At 40.5% G+C, this 18,341-nt stretch overlaps 1 protein-coding gene across 3 annotated transcripts in view; it reads right to left on the reverse strand.

Moving 5' to 3' along the window:
• MEGF11 (multiple EGF like domains 11) overlaps positions 1-18,341 on the reverse strand; it is a 210,842-nt gene that overhangs the window by 87,565 nt on the left and 104,936 nt on the right. For all 3 annotated transcript variants that reach the window (XM_050903192.1, XM_050903189.1, XM_050903191.1), the window contains exons 5-8: positions 14,562-14,808; positions 12,754-12,874; positions 7,890-8,026; positions 2,163-2,375 (exon numbers count right to left, since the gene is read on the reverse strand). In XM_050903192.1, the coding sequence (XP_050759149.1) occupies positions 2,163-2,375; positions 7,890-8,026; positions 12,754-12,874; positions 14,562-14,808 (718 nt within the window). The remainder of the gene's footprint in view (positions 1-2,162; positions 2,376-7,889; positions 8,027-12,753; positions 12,875-14,561; positions 14,809-18,341) is intronic.

An 18,341-nucleotide genomic window follows, 5' to 3' on the forward strand; every position in this document is an offset into this window, starting at 1 on the left:
ACCTCCCACCTACTTCTTTGAGTAACCCAGGATGAATTCTTGCACCCTCAAACCCACTGTCTTCCCCCACTTAAAAGACCCTTAATGAACTGAGCACTTTTAGCTGAGAAACAGCAGCCAAGCTCAGCCTTGCCCGTGGCCTGCAGTCCTTCCACTCTTTTACACCTTCATGGGAAAATGGGCACACAAACAGGTTTCTGCAGGCTAGGAGCGGGGGTGAAGACACGCTGCATCAGCTACTGTCCAAGAGCGTATTCTCACCCTCCAGTACACATGAAGAACAGCTTTCACTGAGGAGCAGTTTACCTTGTATTTACTGCAGGTTTAAGCTGTGCACGCTGGCAGGTACCGCAGAGTAGTGTGACATGCAGGAATTTATACCTTAGCTCACTCTGTAGTAATTCTTGAGACATCCCCTATCCTCAGTACAACACAACATTAACCTTTTGTGTATAATGCTCAGCTCATGCCTTAGGGATGTTATTTTTTGCAATGATTTTATGATAAAATAATCAGAAGTGATAGAAGCCTGTTGTACAGAGCTACCTTTGAGGTGTAGAACGCTTTGGATCCTCGCTGTCAAGCCCAACAGAGCTAGAGCTATCTTTCTGTAGAGGACTTGTATCATCAGAATTACAAGGCTTTTAAATAATCCATTGTGAGCTCTGACTTTCAGTTAAGCACAGCCTCACCACTCACAGTTGAACTTGAATTCACAAGAAAGATCACCTGTTTATTTCCAAGACTGAGACAAATAGAGTCTATCATCTCAAGCACACAGATTTGCCTGAAGTGTTTGTGTGTGTGTGTGTGTGTGTGCACGCACACAAATTAGATGGTATTGCTTGCATACATAGTTGAGGAGAGTGTTCATATTTTAGCAGGCTGCAAGATTGCAAGGTAGGTTTGTCATCATCAGCAAGACAGTCAGGTCCCTACCTGTCTGGTTTAAAATTGAAGAATGTCCGTAGCAAGGGCATATTTGCTTGGACATCAATTATCCCCACCTCCCTCTGAAGCCTACACAATCCTGAATTGGCTATGAATGCTTAACAGTATTGGACAGAAAAAAAAGGAAATCGAGTGGGAGCTGAGGGCTTCAGAATCTTGCAGGCATGGTAAGGAAATGTGGGCACTCTAGTCCATCAGAACAGCTGAGGCCACCGTGTTTTCACTGTCCAGGCTCCCTTTACTGTATGTGAGGGAGTGAGGAACCTCCAAATAGCAATTCTGGCAGTCAGTAAACAAGGCAAGGAGTTACAAAAGGTAACAAATAGGCTAATAGGGAAGAGTCTTAAATTCTTCCTTTTTTCAGGGTTCGGAAAACTTATTCAAGCCTGCAACGGGGAAGTAAATTCAGGCTATCCTAGGTTAGGTGCTCAAGTCTGTTTATGGCTCTAACTCTTAGTAATGAGAACCTCAAGAATCAGATCCTAAAAAAAGCAAAAGGGAATAAAACATCGAAACCTGACCTTTTAAGTGAGGCTTATTCCATTTTAGGTATACTTCCCTGATATTTATTTTTCTGAATATTTCACACATACACATACTGAATGAAGAGCAAAAATAGGCACACAGGAGAAGAGATGTCTACTTTGACAATGTTGACTCCGTTACAGTTCCATAGACTGACTTGGGGATATTGATTTCAGTCTATTTATACATCTGCCTCAAGTGTTTTCAGCAAGGTAATTTGCCACGAGACATAAACTGAAGCAAATTAGGTTTCATTTTGAAAATCCTCTTGCTGTCTATAGATTTAACAAGAAAACCCATGTCATAAAAAGAGCCAAAATGATGGATTTGAGTAAATATATCTATATTTTTTAAACTTCAGTGGGTTATTATACATACATATGGGCATCATACGATAGTTCTCATGCCTAAAAGACTTCAGTTACAGGATAAGGCCATATGTCAGACTGTTTCAGATTTTAGCCCAACTGTTTAAATAGTTAACAGATACATGCTTAGTAGGTGGCTGGACTGAGGCTTATGGTTCCAAATGAGGTCATTTAAACCAAAGGTTGCAATCCAGAGGAACCGTCTGTGTTCTTAATTAAAACTACAGAGAAAAAGGGAGTAGGTGTAGTTAATTGAATTTTTTCCCAATGCTTTTATTTGACCAGTCCCTGCACTAGTATACAATATGATGTACATACCTGAGAGTGTTGGTAATATTGCAAGGACATCTCTTGTTGCATTTGAGGCCATAAAACCCTTCTGGACACATTCTTTCTTGGCAATAAATCCCTTTAAATCCAGGGTCACACATACACGCTCCATTTACATGGTAACACTTTGCACCATTTTGGCAGTCACATCTTTGTGTGCACTGAAAGCCGTATGTCCCAATAGGACACTCTTCTTGACACCTGCAATGAAATATGTGAGACAGGATCCAATCAAATACTACAGTCTGCTTATGACTTTTACATGGGAATGTTTTTGTTAATGAATTAAGTATAAAATCATTGCTCATTTATTTAAGTAATATACTGTGAACTGATGATATCATTGAGTGATGTGATATCTTGGGCATGTAAATTGCTGTTAACTGAAAGTGCATGAATCTCTGTCCAATTATATCCTGCAAAATTTGCATTAGTTAATATTACTTTAGTTAACAAAGTGCATTCTTGTTTCCTGGACCTCGACAATTCCATTCATCAACCATAAGAAATTGATATAGAATAAGATACTTTATTAAAAAAACCACCTCATCTGTTTGCTTTCTCTTTATTACAGAAGGATTGTGCACCTTCTTTAAAAGCATACGGTCCTCTTAGTGGTGAGGATTGAAAGGTCTATTAAACAATATTGAGTAAAGTGTTTTCCAGCAACGTATAGTTTTACTTTACCTCTGTGCTGTCATTGCACCAGCTTTATACCAACTAGGAGAAAATATACTCCTTTGTCTTTTGTGTGTGTTCTGAGTAACTAAAGCTCAAATTTGCTTTTCATCTCTTACTCCAGGGATGCTCGGTAGTATAAAATCTCAAGATAAATCACTTTCACGCTCCTTAGTGTAGTATCTTCTCCAAAATTGCCAACATTTTTAATATTTGCTACACATAAAAAGGGAACTTGCAAACACTATACACAGATTGTTTTAAATTGCACCTTCCATGCACTGTGTAAAATATTTCCCTACTGGATACATTATGTAATCTGCCAAAAAGTCTGTTTCATTGTCCTACACAACCAGTTTAAGTATTCGTAACATTTCCTACTTTGAAAAGCTCAACTAAGGTCCTAAAGAAAGCAACTGATTCTGTGCTTGACATAATTCAGTGGTTTCAAAATTCTGCAATGAGTCAGTACTACAGTTTACATGATCCACCGTGAAATACAGATATGCCTTTTCAGTTAATAAAAAAAGAAAAAGAAGTCCAGAAAAGCCCAATTCCCTTATCGCATGGATGCCAGATATTGGAAATTGCCTATCAGCATTACTTTAATCCTGAGCATTGATTAAAGTGTATACTGTAAACTCAGTGGATAGAGGCAATTGCTAAATGTCTTTCTGCAGGTCATTTCACAGCTGGCAGGTGAGAGTTAACATAATGATCAGTAATAAAAGATTAATGTGTGATGCAAGCCAGGCAAAACTGCAATGAACACAGCTGGTATACAAGAAGAGCATTACTTTTGCAGCTTCAGATTATCACGTTTTACTAAAAATAAATGAACAAAGCAAAAGGCCTAGCTAGTCATTTAATTGCAGCAAGCATCAACACAGTTGCTAGTTACACAATCCAAGTTCAGGCGTTCATATGAGACCCAAAGAGAGAGGAGCCTGTGACAAACAGGAAGGGAAAGAGCCCAGAGAATCACCAGCGGTACTGGCTGCTAGCCCTGCTGCTCTCAGGGTAGTTCAGCTGCAAAGGAAATAACCAGCAAAGAATGGGTAACATTAGGACTGAAACACTTAAAGCAAATGAAATGCAATGAAGAACATATTAAGATGCCTTATGTCTCCATTGCTGTATACAGCTCTACTAGTTAGCAGGAGAGCACTGTACTCAACGAGATGAATACTTAGTCAATAGTGCACTGTATCATTTTATATTTATAGAAGATGAAGCATTACCTAGCAGGGAGAAAAGCATCTGGAAATGCAATATTGACGACCTAATCCATTTACATAATTAGCCTTTTTCTACTAACAATTTAATCAACTTATTTATTTGGAGATCAAGCAGCTACCGCTAATGAATTTTATACAAAGAATACTAATAATGACTCCTCTGGAACATAAGAATAATCACAGCAGGAATTAGCTTTCTACTTAAACATCTTTCCTTTGCAACATATCAATCTAATGTGTCCATAGCACCATTAACAACCAGATACATTGTTCAATTAAATTACAAAATGAGCTGCTAAGCCCTAGTTATGTTTCTTGTTTAATTTACATTGCTTTCTGCCTATCTGGGGAGATTCGTATTATAATATCCACTGAACTTTAATATGTACTATAATTATTTGGGTTGGGATAGGATAATACGGCTGTCACCTGTAGAATTAATGGAAGCAATTTCACAAAATATTAAACATAAGACAGTCTGCTTAACAGATGAACATAGTACGTACACCTACATTTTTTCCAGATAATTTTTTTTCATGGAATAATGCTGTAAAGTTTTGTAGGCTTTTCTGTTTCTTTGTTTTGAAACAGTGATCACATTTATGTAGCACAGACAAATACTAAAAGCCATCCAAAATACACTAATCTGGAGATTGCCATTCTGTCGATAAAAGATACGCGTACAAAAACAACAACAACAGAATAAGTCTGCTCATATTGTTATAACAAATGTGGTATTTATTCTGTTAAGATTCAGTCTTTAGGTTTAATGGCAATATGGAAAACAAAGCTAAAACAGTCTGTTCACTTCTCCTGTCAGCCACTGAATTCTTAGACACCCCATTCTCAGCTTTTAACTGTGCTTCTGCTATTATTCCTTTCCAGTTTGCAAAACATACATTTACATGACATATCTAGTCATTTTAGCAGAGCATGAAGCTTCCTGGAGTTATTAATAGCACTTGCCCATTTCCAAGATATTTAGTGCAGTGCCACGTCCTGGAAAACAGGTAGGGAACAAAGCGTGGCAATTACACTTACATAGACCTTTATCACCATTTCATCTCCACAGATATTTATCTAACTATATGTTATTATCTTCTGCACAAGACGATGAACTGTAGTATTATATAGTGCTTATTGACAATTAAAAAAGATGATAGTAGATAAAGTGTGTTTATGTTTTTATTGTTGTTATTCACAATATGTTATTATTAAGAAAATTTTTTCAGTGCCTTGTAACATTTTAAAGAAAACACTATTTTGTTGTGCAGCAGCATTCTCCTGCTATACTTGCAATTATACTGTAACATTGCAACAGTTGCATGAGATCCAGAAAGTAAAATAGACTTTAAGCTGAAATGGTGCTGACTAATCTGTCCCATTGTCCGTGCTGTATGAACACATAACTAAGGAAAGCAATTTAGACTTTTTAAAGACCTTGTGCCTGCTCCTGCCCTCACTGAAATCAATGGGCAATCTACCATTAGCTAACTGTAGTTAACAGCAAGGGAAGGGTATGCGTGCCTGTTCAGAACAAACCATTACAGGCAATATGTGCCGTCCTAGCCCAAGTGAGAGGCAGAACTCCAGCTGAATATAATGGGCCTAAGGTTTCACTTCCCTTGTTGAAGTCTGATTAAAGGCTGATAGATAAACATGTTTTAACCTTCTGAGAACCCGTCTGAAAGGTGGGAATTTCCAGGCTAATACAGTTTTTCCCTGCTGCTAGAAAAGCTTTCCAAACTGCCCATTGACCTTTCTCCTGTTCTCATTCATCCTTCCACACACCTGCATTTCTGCTCTTCTGCCTCTCCCTTCAGTGGCTGCCTTTCACTTCCCTGCTCCAGGAGGGGTCAGGTGAGCCGTTCCTAAGGGTTTTGCTTGGGTGCAGGTCCACAATGTGACCTTCCCTCAGCTTCTTTTCCACCTCTTCCAACTGATCATCCCTTATTTTCTCCCTCCCTGCTTCTGTCTTCTCAAGCAACATCTCTCTTTCGAGTCCAAATCTCTCTCATTTTTCTCCAAGTACAGATCTGAAGAGCCCACACTCCCTTTGCTCAAGGACAGTTCTTGTGAACTCCTGTCAGGTCTGCCCTGTAGTCCCTCCTCTGCCCAGTCTCTCCCTGAGCTCCCTTCTCCAGCCCCTCTCTAAGGGCGATCAGCAGCAAAACCCTCTGCTTTTGACAGCAGGCAGAACTAGGTCTTCTGCTTTCTACTTGCCATCTCCTTTCCTCTTCCCCAACAGTCCTTCCTCTACTCTTATTGCTGGAGTGTGTGTTGCCATTCAGCAACTCCATTACTGTTCTTTCCCTGTGCCGCACGCCTGTAGCAGAGCCAGGTCTTCTGCTGCATGTCCTCCCTTGCGGCTGGGGCCTGGGTTGGCAGCTGAGCAAAGAAGCTGGCTCAGCTGCAGGCTGCTGGCTGGGAGCTCCCGACAGCTCTAACATTGTTGATTCACCTACAGCCAGAAATCGATCTAGGTCTGCAACAACCAGATGAGGAGAGCTAGAGACACAGGGCCTCTGTCAGCCTTCCTGAGTATGGCCAGCACTGCGGACAGCTTGGGATTGAAGTGTGGTCACCAGTATAAGTGTCCAGGCTGCAAAGCTGCTTCCTTTAGTGAAATTCCCTCCAAAAGGAGAGAAAGGGAAAGCTTTGGTTAGCAACAGTAACTAAATGGTACCCTATGGCTGAAATCACTGTCTACAGACGGAGGATGAGGGAAGAGAGACACACTGATGTCTTCTCCACTAAATTAATTTGAAATAATTAGTATTTCCACCATATTTAACCACATGCAAATCCTGACATAATCTCCAGAGCCCCCTCCAATTACCACTGTCAATAAAATGGAAACAAGGAACTTCCACCTTTAATGGGAAAGAGCATAGCCTTCTGAACCCCAGCACAGTGTTGAAGGTTGGTCTGTTTGTGTGCTATAAAGACCTGCTGATTATACAATGAAGCAAGAAATGAGAAATTCCAATAAGCTTTCCTGCATAAAAGTATAATTGTAGCATATGTCAGCATACTGATACTAGCTTGTTCTAGCTAATAAAAAAAGGGAAGATAGGAGGAAGGGCTTTAGCACAGCATACACTAGTGAGCTGTGCCCATGATCTCTGGAAACCCTGGTGACACAGTCCAACCCCTAGTGAAAACTGCATATGAACTCCTGTTTAACGGCAGCTTCCCCACCATTGTCAGCCATGCTGGCAGGATTAGCTGGAGGGCTAAGCCGACATGTGTTACAATCCCACCCTGATTTTGCTGTGTAGTCATTTTGCTGAATCCATGACACCTTTGTAAAATAATGTTATCATCTTCTCTGATCGATTTATGGGTGAAGGCTCTCATTTATAAATTTTGAGGATTTATCACCTTTTGTTGGTGTCTGAGATGGATCAGTGCTGCAGCAGCACAGAGGGGCCGAAGGAAACATTAAACTGCTGCATTGCTTACTCTTGAGGATATTAATTTGTGTAAATATAGTTCATTTACATATCTTGTAAACATGTAATGCTCTCTATTAAATTTATCACTGTAAATATCTAAATTAAATTTAATCCATTAAATTTTAGAAGTTATATTAAAAAACCCTGTAAATGGAGAGCGTTGCCAATAAAAAGTAGTAACATTGCCACATTTATAATGCTTGAACTGCTTCAGAAGGATGAACCTAATTGGAGCAATAGAAACATAACACCATTTTTCAGAGAGTAAGATTGTCCTACAAGGGATATAAATATTGCCAATCCATGGTTAAAACTAAAGGCTTTGGGGTTTTGATTTTTACCTGTCTCCTATATAGCCAGCTGTACAGACGCATTTTCCTGTCACGGGATCACAGTGTCCTCCGTTGTGGCATGGACAGTCCTGGCTGCAGTTAATTCCAAATGTTCCAGGAGGACATGGCTGTGCACACACCAGCCCCTGGTAAGGTTGCAGAAAGAGCAATATTTCAGTCAACATTCACAATGCATTAAACTTCTATATGCAGCTTGGATTTTTATTGTCCTTCTTGCTAAAACTAGATCTAAGTGTAGCGGCAATATTTTTTCTGTTTAAGGTGGGCTGAAGACAGTCTCAAAATTCTGCTACCAGAGTAAATGCCTGTCTACCCTACCTCCAGAAGGGATTTTTCTCACCACTGTACAGTCACTGATAATTCCCATCTTTGTATCTCCCCCGTAAACTGCAGCTGGGGTGGCAGGATAGTCACTGTCCCTTGAATAGACGCAGGAAGGCTTGGGAGAGGTTAAAGGCAATCAGAGAAGGCTACAAAGCTGCATATGTGCTGGTGGGGTTTTTTGTGTAAGAGAGAGTCTGAAAAGTTGTTGGGCCTACCCTGGGTAAGTGTCACAAAGTGAACATTTGGTAAGAGAGGGATTGTTGGAAAGGCTGCACTGGGAGAATGAAGTTCTGCTCTTTGTGATAGTCTATGATGATCTCCCCTGTTCAGACAGCCCCACTTCATCCAACCACGAAGACGACCAAATACAACTGCTGGAGAAGTCCTCTACTACTCTTCAGATCCTACCCACTTCATTCCCTCTACTCTCATCCAGCCCCCACACTCACGTCTTCAAGCAGCACAGAATGGCACCTTAGGCAAATTGCTTTGTCTGCCAAACTCAGGTGGTTTTCCCCCGAGTATCACATAATGTCCCCTGCCAAGTATCAAGGCCTTACAAGGATTTCCCTAGACTTTCTCAGAAGTTGTATGATGATGTTTTTTTATGTGAACAAACATAAAATCTGAGGCTGGCATCCAGCTGAGTAACTTCAGCCAAAACAAGTCTGGCAGTGCTGTGATCTGAAGATGGGGTCCTATAATGGAAAATGTTTGGCAACTGTAGGAAGTCGTGCTGCTGCCAGTGCCATGCACAGTGCACAGTGTTTGATAGAAACAGTGTTTTTCTGTCCCTATTATTATTTTGTTTTAATCTCTCAGAAGTCTTATTTCCCTAACCAAGTCGCAGGGGCTCTGAGTTTTGAACAAGGCACATATTAGACACAACTTACACAAAACATAAAACAGGAACATAATGGCTGTTTTCACTCCTTGGGGTTCTCGCTCAACAGTTTGGGAAGTTTAGCAATATCAACAACCCCAAAGTGGAGAGGCTGCTCTTCAATGTAATTATAAAACAGACACTTCAAGCCTTTCCCAACCAGTGATAGGTGGCTCCTTGGCTGTAAAATAGACAGGTTGGCCTCAGTTCAAGAACTTTCAGATTACAGTGTTAAAAAACTGATGTCTCTGGACTTGAGTAACACACAACACTATATATCTGAAAATGTAAGTATCCATTTATCTTGATAATAAATACTTTCTCTCTTCACGTCTCAAAAGGAACAGGATTTCTATCAACAAATGATGAGAAAGCAATACTCTGTGATGCATCCCCCCGGAGCCAAGAGAATCTTTAGGCATACTTTTTGCATTAATATGTACTAAGGGAATGCAAAACATCCCTCTCTGGAGGATCAAATGTCAAACCAACATTTCCTGCTGCTTATACATCTAATCAGTAAAGTTCACCCCATCAGCACCTTCTTTAAGGCCCTAATCTCATCAGCTTCTGCTTTTGACATTGTTTGCTATATTATTACCATTTTGTAGTAAAGAAAACATTTTTTCTGCTCCATTTTCTCACACACTCCCATGTTTAAAATCCACAACAGAAAGAAAAATAGACAAAAATACAAATTACAGTTGCTTCGTAAAGCCCAGAGGCAATGAGAAAGAAGTGGTTAGCAGAATGTGTTGTATTAACATGGCACCATGATGCAGAGCCTTGCGAATGGGATCTGGGACCAAGCAGGGTGTGTTGCCGGTGACAAATGTTCTGTCATGTAAGGAAAGATTGCTGCTTTCCTGAGCATGGAGATCTAGTCCTTCAAAAGTGTTTCTGAGGAGCATTGTAAATGCTAAATTTAACTTCTTTCCCTACTTCCTGAGAATGCTTGGAGAATTTAATACTGCAAATGAGAAAGATGTATAGAATTAAATCTGTAAATTGTTAATGAGGCCCTAAAGCAGCCACCCACTAACTCCCACAGCCACAAAGACACAGAAGTGGAAAAAGCCCAACATCGTAGTATGCTGGAAGCCACATTTTGTTGACTAGTTCAACAATATATGCTGTTAGCCATCATCCTCTCGGTGAAAAACCAATGGGACAGTAAAATCTCACAGGGGACAGTTCGTGTAACTTGTTGTGCTTCTGGGAGAGTCTGCACTGAGTGGGAAGAAGCAGGAGGAAAGAAATATTACAAGTAATAAAAGAAGCAGGCTTTGAAGACAGCAGATCCAAGGAAGAACCTAAGAACCCTAGAATTTCCTCCTATTCAACTTATTGCCTCCCCTTGCATATCCCACAGGCAACCAAGCCCCTAAGGGAGCTGCGCTGCTGTTAATAAGCCTACCCTAGGAAAGGATAAAAGTCTCAGCTCATCCAGCAGCAATAAAATCCAAGTGGGTTTGCACTTGGGCAAATCCAGGGAGAATTCTCTCCTTCCAGCATGATGGTATATTCAATACATACGCGCAGTCTCAAGCCTCAAAATCAGCAAGTAAAATTCCTGATGTCAAAGAAAGACTATCCATGGTGTGAAGTAAAATGAATGCTGTCTAGCAATCCCATCTCGCTTGCTCGTTTACAGCCCACTCATGTCTCACTTCCCAAACCATTCCAACCACCAAGAGTTAAAAATATAGCATGAAAAAGTATCTTTTTCTCTCTCTGTGTACTGAATTACCAGCTTTTCATTAAAACCCTGGAGAGACCCTTTATACTTAAAATCTCAACATTTACAAGCTGAGTGCTTTTACTTATAATTTCAGTTTCTTTCCCCGGAATACTTGATCTCTCTCTTCAATTTTCAGTTATGCTTGTTTCAAACATCAATTGTTAACTCCAGGGTTTCTCTGGGGACAGAGCAGCCAACAACACAGTTTTCAGGAAAGTCTCTCTGGGCCACTAAAAATGCAGAGAAGAAACTTCAAGCTGTAAGGAACAGGGCAGAAGTGGGCCAGAATACACGACCACAGATGCTGTGCAGCCCCAGTGTTGTGGTTCTTCTTTAGGGTCTATGCTGCATCCTAAAAGACCTCTAAAAACTTCCTGCTCTATTCTGATATTCTTATATCTCTCTAGTGATTTTTTAACTTTGCAAAAAAAGAGAAAACTCCTGATAAAACATAGGTAAGGAAGAGTACAGCAAAACAGCTCAGATCCTCAGAAATATTGGCATGTAGAAGATAAGGGGAGGTAAAAAAAATACCCTAAAAGTAATATTTTTATGTTGATCACTTTATTGATCACTTCTTAGGGGTAGTGCCAGAATGGACTGATAGGCCCTCAAAAATATTTGAATTGCTTTCTTTATGCTTTAGCTCCAGTACTCTTTAGGAAAGAACCTTTTCTTTGTCTCCACTGAATGCCAGCTGAGGGTAATGTGCCATATTCTTACTTAAGTTTCTGAAAAGTTTTGCCTGCTTTGTCATTTGAAATAGAATAACATCCTCACCACCTTTGCCATGACTGCCCAAGTTAGAGAGACTCTAACTCTCCAGTTAGAGAGAGATTTTCCGTACACAGCTTCCACCAAAAATTATGGGCAGCAATGTTCTTCTCCCGTGTTGCTGCCTGATAGCCACCAGAATCTCATGGTTAGTACTTTTTAACTAAAAGCAGCTGTGTGATCAAATGGAGGCAGCATTTGCTGCACTAATCTAAAGGAACATAAACATCTCTGTCAGCGCTTCAATGTTTCAACAGCTATAAGGTCCACATCAGAAGCCATTGTTGTATGATGATCTTCAGGGTCTTCCATGTATTAAAATAAAAAGTCACAGTACTTGTATGCATTAAAATCCAGCAAGATTGCCACAAGACTAATTGTCAGATACAGGAAAAATGCCGGGAGATTTAGTACAGCTAAATCGTATGTAGGCCTGTGAGACTCGGCAAACCCCAAGAGAGTTAATTATTACATTATTGATAAAGTTGAGGACTTTTAAAATGTTTGGCCTTGCTTTCTTGACACAAAGGATTAAAGGTTAGGGCAATTTGCTCTCTCCAGTGCAACCCCTGATGCAAGCAAATCTATTGCAATCAATGGGAATTATGCCTGAGTAAGGACAGGACACTGAACTGGTCGCTGTGTCCTATGTACAGTCCTGCTTTAACGACTGCCTGAGCCACTGAATTCCCCCTGGCTTCTCCCTCTCCCTCTCTCCTGAAGGAGAAACAGGACAGTGCTTTTGACGTTGCTGAGCTGAGCTTTGAGCCTTCTGTCCCATGTGAGTGCACTGTCTAAGAGTGCAGGGAATATTCTAAGGGACTGTAATTCAGAGACAATTTTTTGGTCTCTTCTCCCACACAGAAGTGTAATGAGTGGTCACTGCTTGGTTTACTGTTGTTTGTTTAACTCTATGATGGTAGCTACCAGTCATAGACTGGTGGCTTGTCTATGTAAGTGTTGTGCACACATAACAAAGGTGGTCCTAGTTTCAGAATCGTTAGAGCCTCATGACAAGAAATAGCAGATACGCATCACAAGCACACAGGGAAGGCGTCTGCTGAGACAGTGAACAATTAACTTCCTATTCCAACCTCTAAATGAGGGATGAGTATGAACAAACTACACACCGTCCATCCAGGAGGACAGGAGCACTCTCCAGTGATGTGGTGGCAGACTCCGCCGTTCTGGCAAGGGCAGCGCAATTCACACTGAGCTCCGTGACTGCCTGGGGGACAGCGCTCTTCACAACTTTGTGGAGAGAGAAGAAACAAAAAACAAAGAGATCATTTAAAAGAACTTACAGGAAACAGTAAATGAGGAAAATCCACAACACAGGTCATCATAGGAGTCCTTATGCAAATTATGAAACCTCAGTAAGCCTCATCTGGCATTACCAATTAGCCAAGATTTCTTTTATTTCTGCTGGGGTTATTTATGTGCCATGGATGCAGTCCTGTAAGGATGCAGTCCTGTAAGGCTGGTGCATGTGTGTAATCTTTATGCACGTACCAAATTCCACCCATCTCAACAGGACAACTCATATCCGTTAAAGTAGCCCAGGAAAGTATGAGTTGCAGGATGAAGGCCTCAATGTGAATTATGTGACATGGTAATAAAAGAAGCTGCAAATGGAATAAAAGGATGGGATTAAAATGCTTGAAATTTCTCCAGTCACTACTAAATGTTAACATTTGCAGTGTATAATGGACTGGCAAGAACTCAGCATCATTTAAAGGCTATTTAAGCTCGTTGGGTGTCTCTCAGCATTCATGGGGGGCCAATGTAAGGCTAGTCCCTGCAAAAACCAGTGTCTCCTACATTTGCACATTGGTGCTTTTCAGCATCGCTTCTTTCTCTAATCCCAGGTTCTGAAACTACAGTAGGTTCTTCCCCTAACTGACTGTCCTCTGATGAAGATGTTCATACAACATATTCAGGGTTGGCCCTGCAAGTACTTACTGCTGAGAACTAACATACTAATGTCAACGGGACCACTCCTAATAGTAAGCAGTCCTTAGCAGTGAGTGCTTCCAGGACTGAGGTCACAAGTCTATGAGGAAATCAGGTACTAAATAAAATATTCAAAAGGCATATTGCTGATTCGTGAGGGTTAATATTGTCTTTATTTTTTACCTTCCCCTTCATGCAGATCAACAAATAATATTAGACTGCAAAAGTATTAAGTCACCTGTAATAGATTTCCAACCAAATTCAGCGACTAAATCCTCTTTTTCCCTTAAATAATTTTGAAAAACATAATTACTTCTTAAACTACTGAAAGATCTCTAATGAGAACTGATGTTACACTGTGGGCAATTTAAACAAGGAACTATTGCTTGCTGTCCTAAAATTAATATGCAGATTTTGTGAATCCTACTGGTAAACTTTCAGTGTGGTGGATGGGGATTTAGCTACATGATTCTCGTTAAAGTTAATAGGAGTCACACCGCTAAATCCCTGCTCACTATGCTTAAAATTTACCCCCTAGATAGTAAGCTGATATAGTTAACAGTAATGCTTCCTCAGTTAGATTGAAAGTCAAATAAATTGGGGATGGTAAGTCCCACTTGATACTGCACTGGACTGTTAATGAGTAGAATGTCCAATTGCTTATGAAAACTCAACTGTAATTTGGATTGTATTCACATACTGAAATTAGGAGCAGGTACAGTTGTTGTACAAGCTGGAAAATATAATGGATTTTTAAGTTCACTTTAGCACTAAATTTTATTTTATTATGCAGACAGGTATAATTAGCAGCAAAAAAAGAGATTTCCTTTATTTAGTCTCTCTGAAATTCTGTTACCTGATTTCTACAAAGGAAAGTGTCTAATACATAGATTGTGTAAATTTTGTCAATTACTCATTGCATTAAAGCGGTCAAAGCAAGGCTGTTAAATGATGCGGAGTAAAATACACCAATCACTGAACTTACAATACCCCCGTGTATCCGGGAGCACAGTGACATTCTCCCGTTTTATGGTCGCAGGTAGCTCCGTTGTGACATTGGCATTTAAACTGGCAGCCCTTGCCGTAGCTCCCAGGGTCACAGAGCTCTTCGCAGCGCCATCCTCGGTACCCATCTGCGCAGACGCAGGCGCCCGTGATGGGGTTGCAGAGAGCCTCATTCTGACACTGGCAGCGGTTGCTGCAGTGAGGTCCCCAGTGATCGCTATCGCAACCTGGAAAACATACAGTCATTTACCAAGACGATTAGGAAAGTGCATCGCAAGCATCTCATCCCAGCCTCTTATGCTTAGGTTGGCAAGCAGGCAGAGGCACTCGTAATGCCAGGAACTTTCTAAAGGGCCCTGAGACTTTCTAAAACTACCCCCCTGATCCAGCAAGGTACTTTAGCATGCAAGGAGACAACAGCACTAGTATTATACCTAAATTTGAGGACTTGTTTAACACCCTATTGAATCAGGACCTAAATCTTTTAATATCCTGTTTCTTAGTGCTCTGAGATAGCTGGAAGGAATGAATTTATAGTGGAATTAGATGCAGAGGATCACATCCTGACTGCAGTGTAGTTAATGGCAGGTAGCATTGCCAAGCAAATCCTGTAGATTTAATAATGTCATCAAATATTGTTTCTTTGCACTGTTCCCATAAGATAATAAATACGATAATCTAAAGAAGGCTTTCTCTGTTGGTGTTGCTTTTTTTGTTTGTTTTTTTTTGGTTTTTTTCTGGAGTAAAGAGATGGTAGGGAAGAAAATAACACCGGAGTAGGGATTTCATGAGGCTGCTTAAACCAGGCTTAGGGATGAAGGTATGGAGTGTGTATGTCAGGTAATTTCTGTGCTAGTAAGGGCACAGAAGGGCCCCAAACCCTATGGCCATTGACACGGCGGGGAGGTTCCCTACAGAATGCATTAAAGCACAGTGAGAACCCTTCACACAACAATCCTGCCTGATCCCTTCTCCTTGTTTGTGGACCATACGCAGGACTAGAGAGGGAAGTCAGCATCACAGAAACAGCTTGATCCTGATTTGCTATAGAAACAGCAATCAGCACCTGCAAAACACCCGTTTAAGATGTATGCATACTAAACAGACAGCTCAAAGCAAACACCCAGAATTTAAGGTTTCCTCAGTAAATGGTCAGCAGAAAATGAAGGATTTCTTCAGTAGTCCTGCCCTCCGCTTACCAGCCTTTCAATATAGCTATGTCAAGGGTGAAGAAAATCACCATTCTATTTGGAATAGAGTTGCTGGCAAAATCCCTGGTAAAGACGCAGTTACAGATCATTTTTCAGGTACAGTTGGTTGTGCCCAGAGAGCTGGTTTCAATTACACCACCACCAACTCTTCTGCCAGACTGCCATGCAGGAAACAAGTGTGTAATCCCAGCAACAGAGCTGTCTTCACAAAATCTTTTATTTGCAAATATGTAAACTAATCCCCAGGTGACACTCACTGCTTCTCAGGCCTGGATCTCTGTTTCCAGACTTAGCAAGGTAAATGTAAAGCCCACTTAAGCCTGAAGCTCTTGTCCTAGAAATTTCATAGCCCTCTCCTTCTATGGTACATGGCTATAAACCCACACTGGATGACTAGATCTATCAGTTAATTTTGGCAATCTTTTTCTCCTTCTCATTGGTCAGTCTGAGGATACTCAGCAGAAAAAGAAAAGAAAGAGACTTTACTCAACTAGCATTGCTGATTACCAATTTACAAACTTGTGTTTCTAGAGCAACAGTGTTAAAGGCCAAAATAAACCCATGAGAAGACAATTCCAGAGTCTCCAGAAGGATCTGGAGGGTCTTACCAGGATGCATGTACACAGAGATGGTTTCGTGTCCTGCAGAAAGAAGTGTGAGCAACATACCCCTGTGCATAATTCTGCTTGTGCCTCACACAAGACATTTTATTTCTTTGCCTCATTTTTCCCACAGCTGTAAACAGGGATGATAGTTCCTCACTAACACCGCTGGGAGCCGAGCAAACAAAATCTTACTCTTTATAAGTCTTAAATTATTACTGAGAATCTGTGGAAAGAGATGATCTATCTTTATTTCACATAGACGCTCGCTAAGACTCTGTAAGCCTTCTGGGGCAGGGAGCAAATCTGCTGGAGCTGATGGAGTTTCCCAGCAATTTCCGTCCAGAAACACTGATTTGTTTTCCACAGAACTTGAACATCAAGGGATGCAGTTCTGCACCTCCACAAAGTGTACAAATTTGAACTGCACAAGCACAGCCGACAGCCCCTTGCATGGGGAAGTGGAATCAGGAATCAAACTTAACCCTGCCTGCTTCAGGGACTTAATTCCTACCTTACAACACCTCACATTAAAGCCCTGACTGCCAGACTGTGGGTTGCCCTGGGCTTATATAATTGTAGCTGCAATTAATTTGCTTAATATGAATAAATAACACTCATTAGAAGATGTGACTTATATCCTTGGTCTTCCATGTCTCAGGTGAGTGCTCCAATCATCAGATTTGTCCGCTGGGTTTGTGTTTTTCACTTTGAAAGAAAGTGAAGGAGAAAGCAAACGTTTTATAGGAAGGGAAAACCATTTCCCATCGTCAGCTCAAGCATCTTGTTTTGCATTTACAGTGTCTGCCCCAACCACAACTCCTTTTATGTAAATCAATCTTATTTGAACATTTATTTACTATTTATATTTGGTCACATGCTTGCTTTCTCCCTGTACCAAATTTCACTCCACAATCTAGCCAAAGGGAACACCAAACTGATGAAGTAAAGAGCAGAAATTCTTCTAATTGGTTGTAAAATCATAAAAAACCCAAATCTGGATAATAAAAGAAGCCTGCAGTGACCAGAAAACCAGCTGGCAGTTAGACAGATTTTTCCAAAGGCTTCTAAGTACAAAGCATCAGTGAGCACACATTGCAACACTCAGTACGTTTAGCCTAAAGTAGCTAGCCAAAATGTTTTAATTATCTATGAAATAAAACAGCTTGGTATACCAGATAGCTACTAAGAATGTGAATTTCATGGGGATTTATTAGGGAGAGGACATAAAAATGAGGATTAAAGTACATCTGAATGCTCATGGAAGACACAGAAAAAAAAAGAATTACAAGATGGGGCTTGTACCGTGTCTCATTTACAATGCCTTATACAGCCTTTGCATTTGTTAGGCTTCTTTTTATGTTCCTAAAACTACTAGCAGGTTTTGACTACAGTTCTCTAAATGGTTTGAAGCCAGAGTCATAGTATGTGTGTATACCCAAGGTGACCATAGTATGTGTGTATAACCAAGGTGAACATCCTGTTGTCTCTCTAGTGACAGGATAGTATATACACAATGACAAGTTGGTCTCTTCTAGATTTAAGTCTTTACCTCAGATGGTAAAGATTTTCTGCTTTTAGCTATCAGTTTAAGCCCTACATATGTCACAATGAGCAGAGCCATTTCATGCAGTATCAATTCATCCACTGCTGATTAATTGCAAAGGGAACCGAGTGAAATTCTTTGGCAACATGTTAGTGTAAAATTTGTGATAATGAAATATCATCCTCACCTGATTTTACACTGCAGTAATCTCACATGAAAATAAGATCTTTGTTGCTCAAAGTTTATCAGTTCCTGTTGGTTTTCTTTTCCCCTTTAACTCCCATATTGCAGTGACAGACTATGGAGTTGCAAGTAAATTCTTTACCTATGTGATTTCATTGGGACATTATGTGATATTTATATTGTGATAACTCATAGATCTGCACTGTGGTAACTTCTGT

Source organism: Gymnogyps californianus, chromosome 11, assembly GCF_018139145.2.
Source record: "Gymnogyps californianus isolate 813 chromosome 11, ASM1813914v2, whole genome shotgun sequence".
Classification (NCBI taxonomy): domain Eukaryota; kingdom Metazoa; phylum Chordata; class Aves; order Accipitriformes; family Cathartidae; genus Gymnogyps; species Gymnogyps californianus.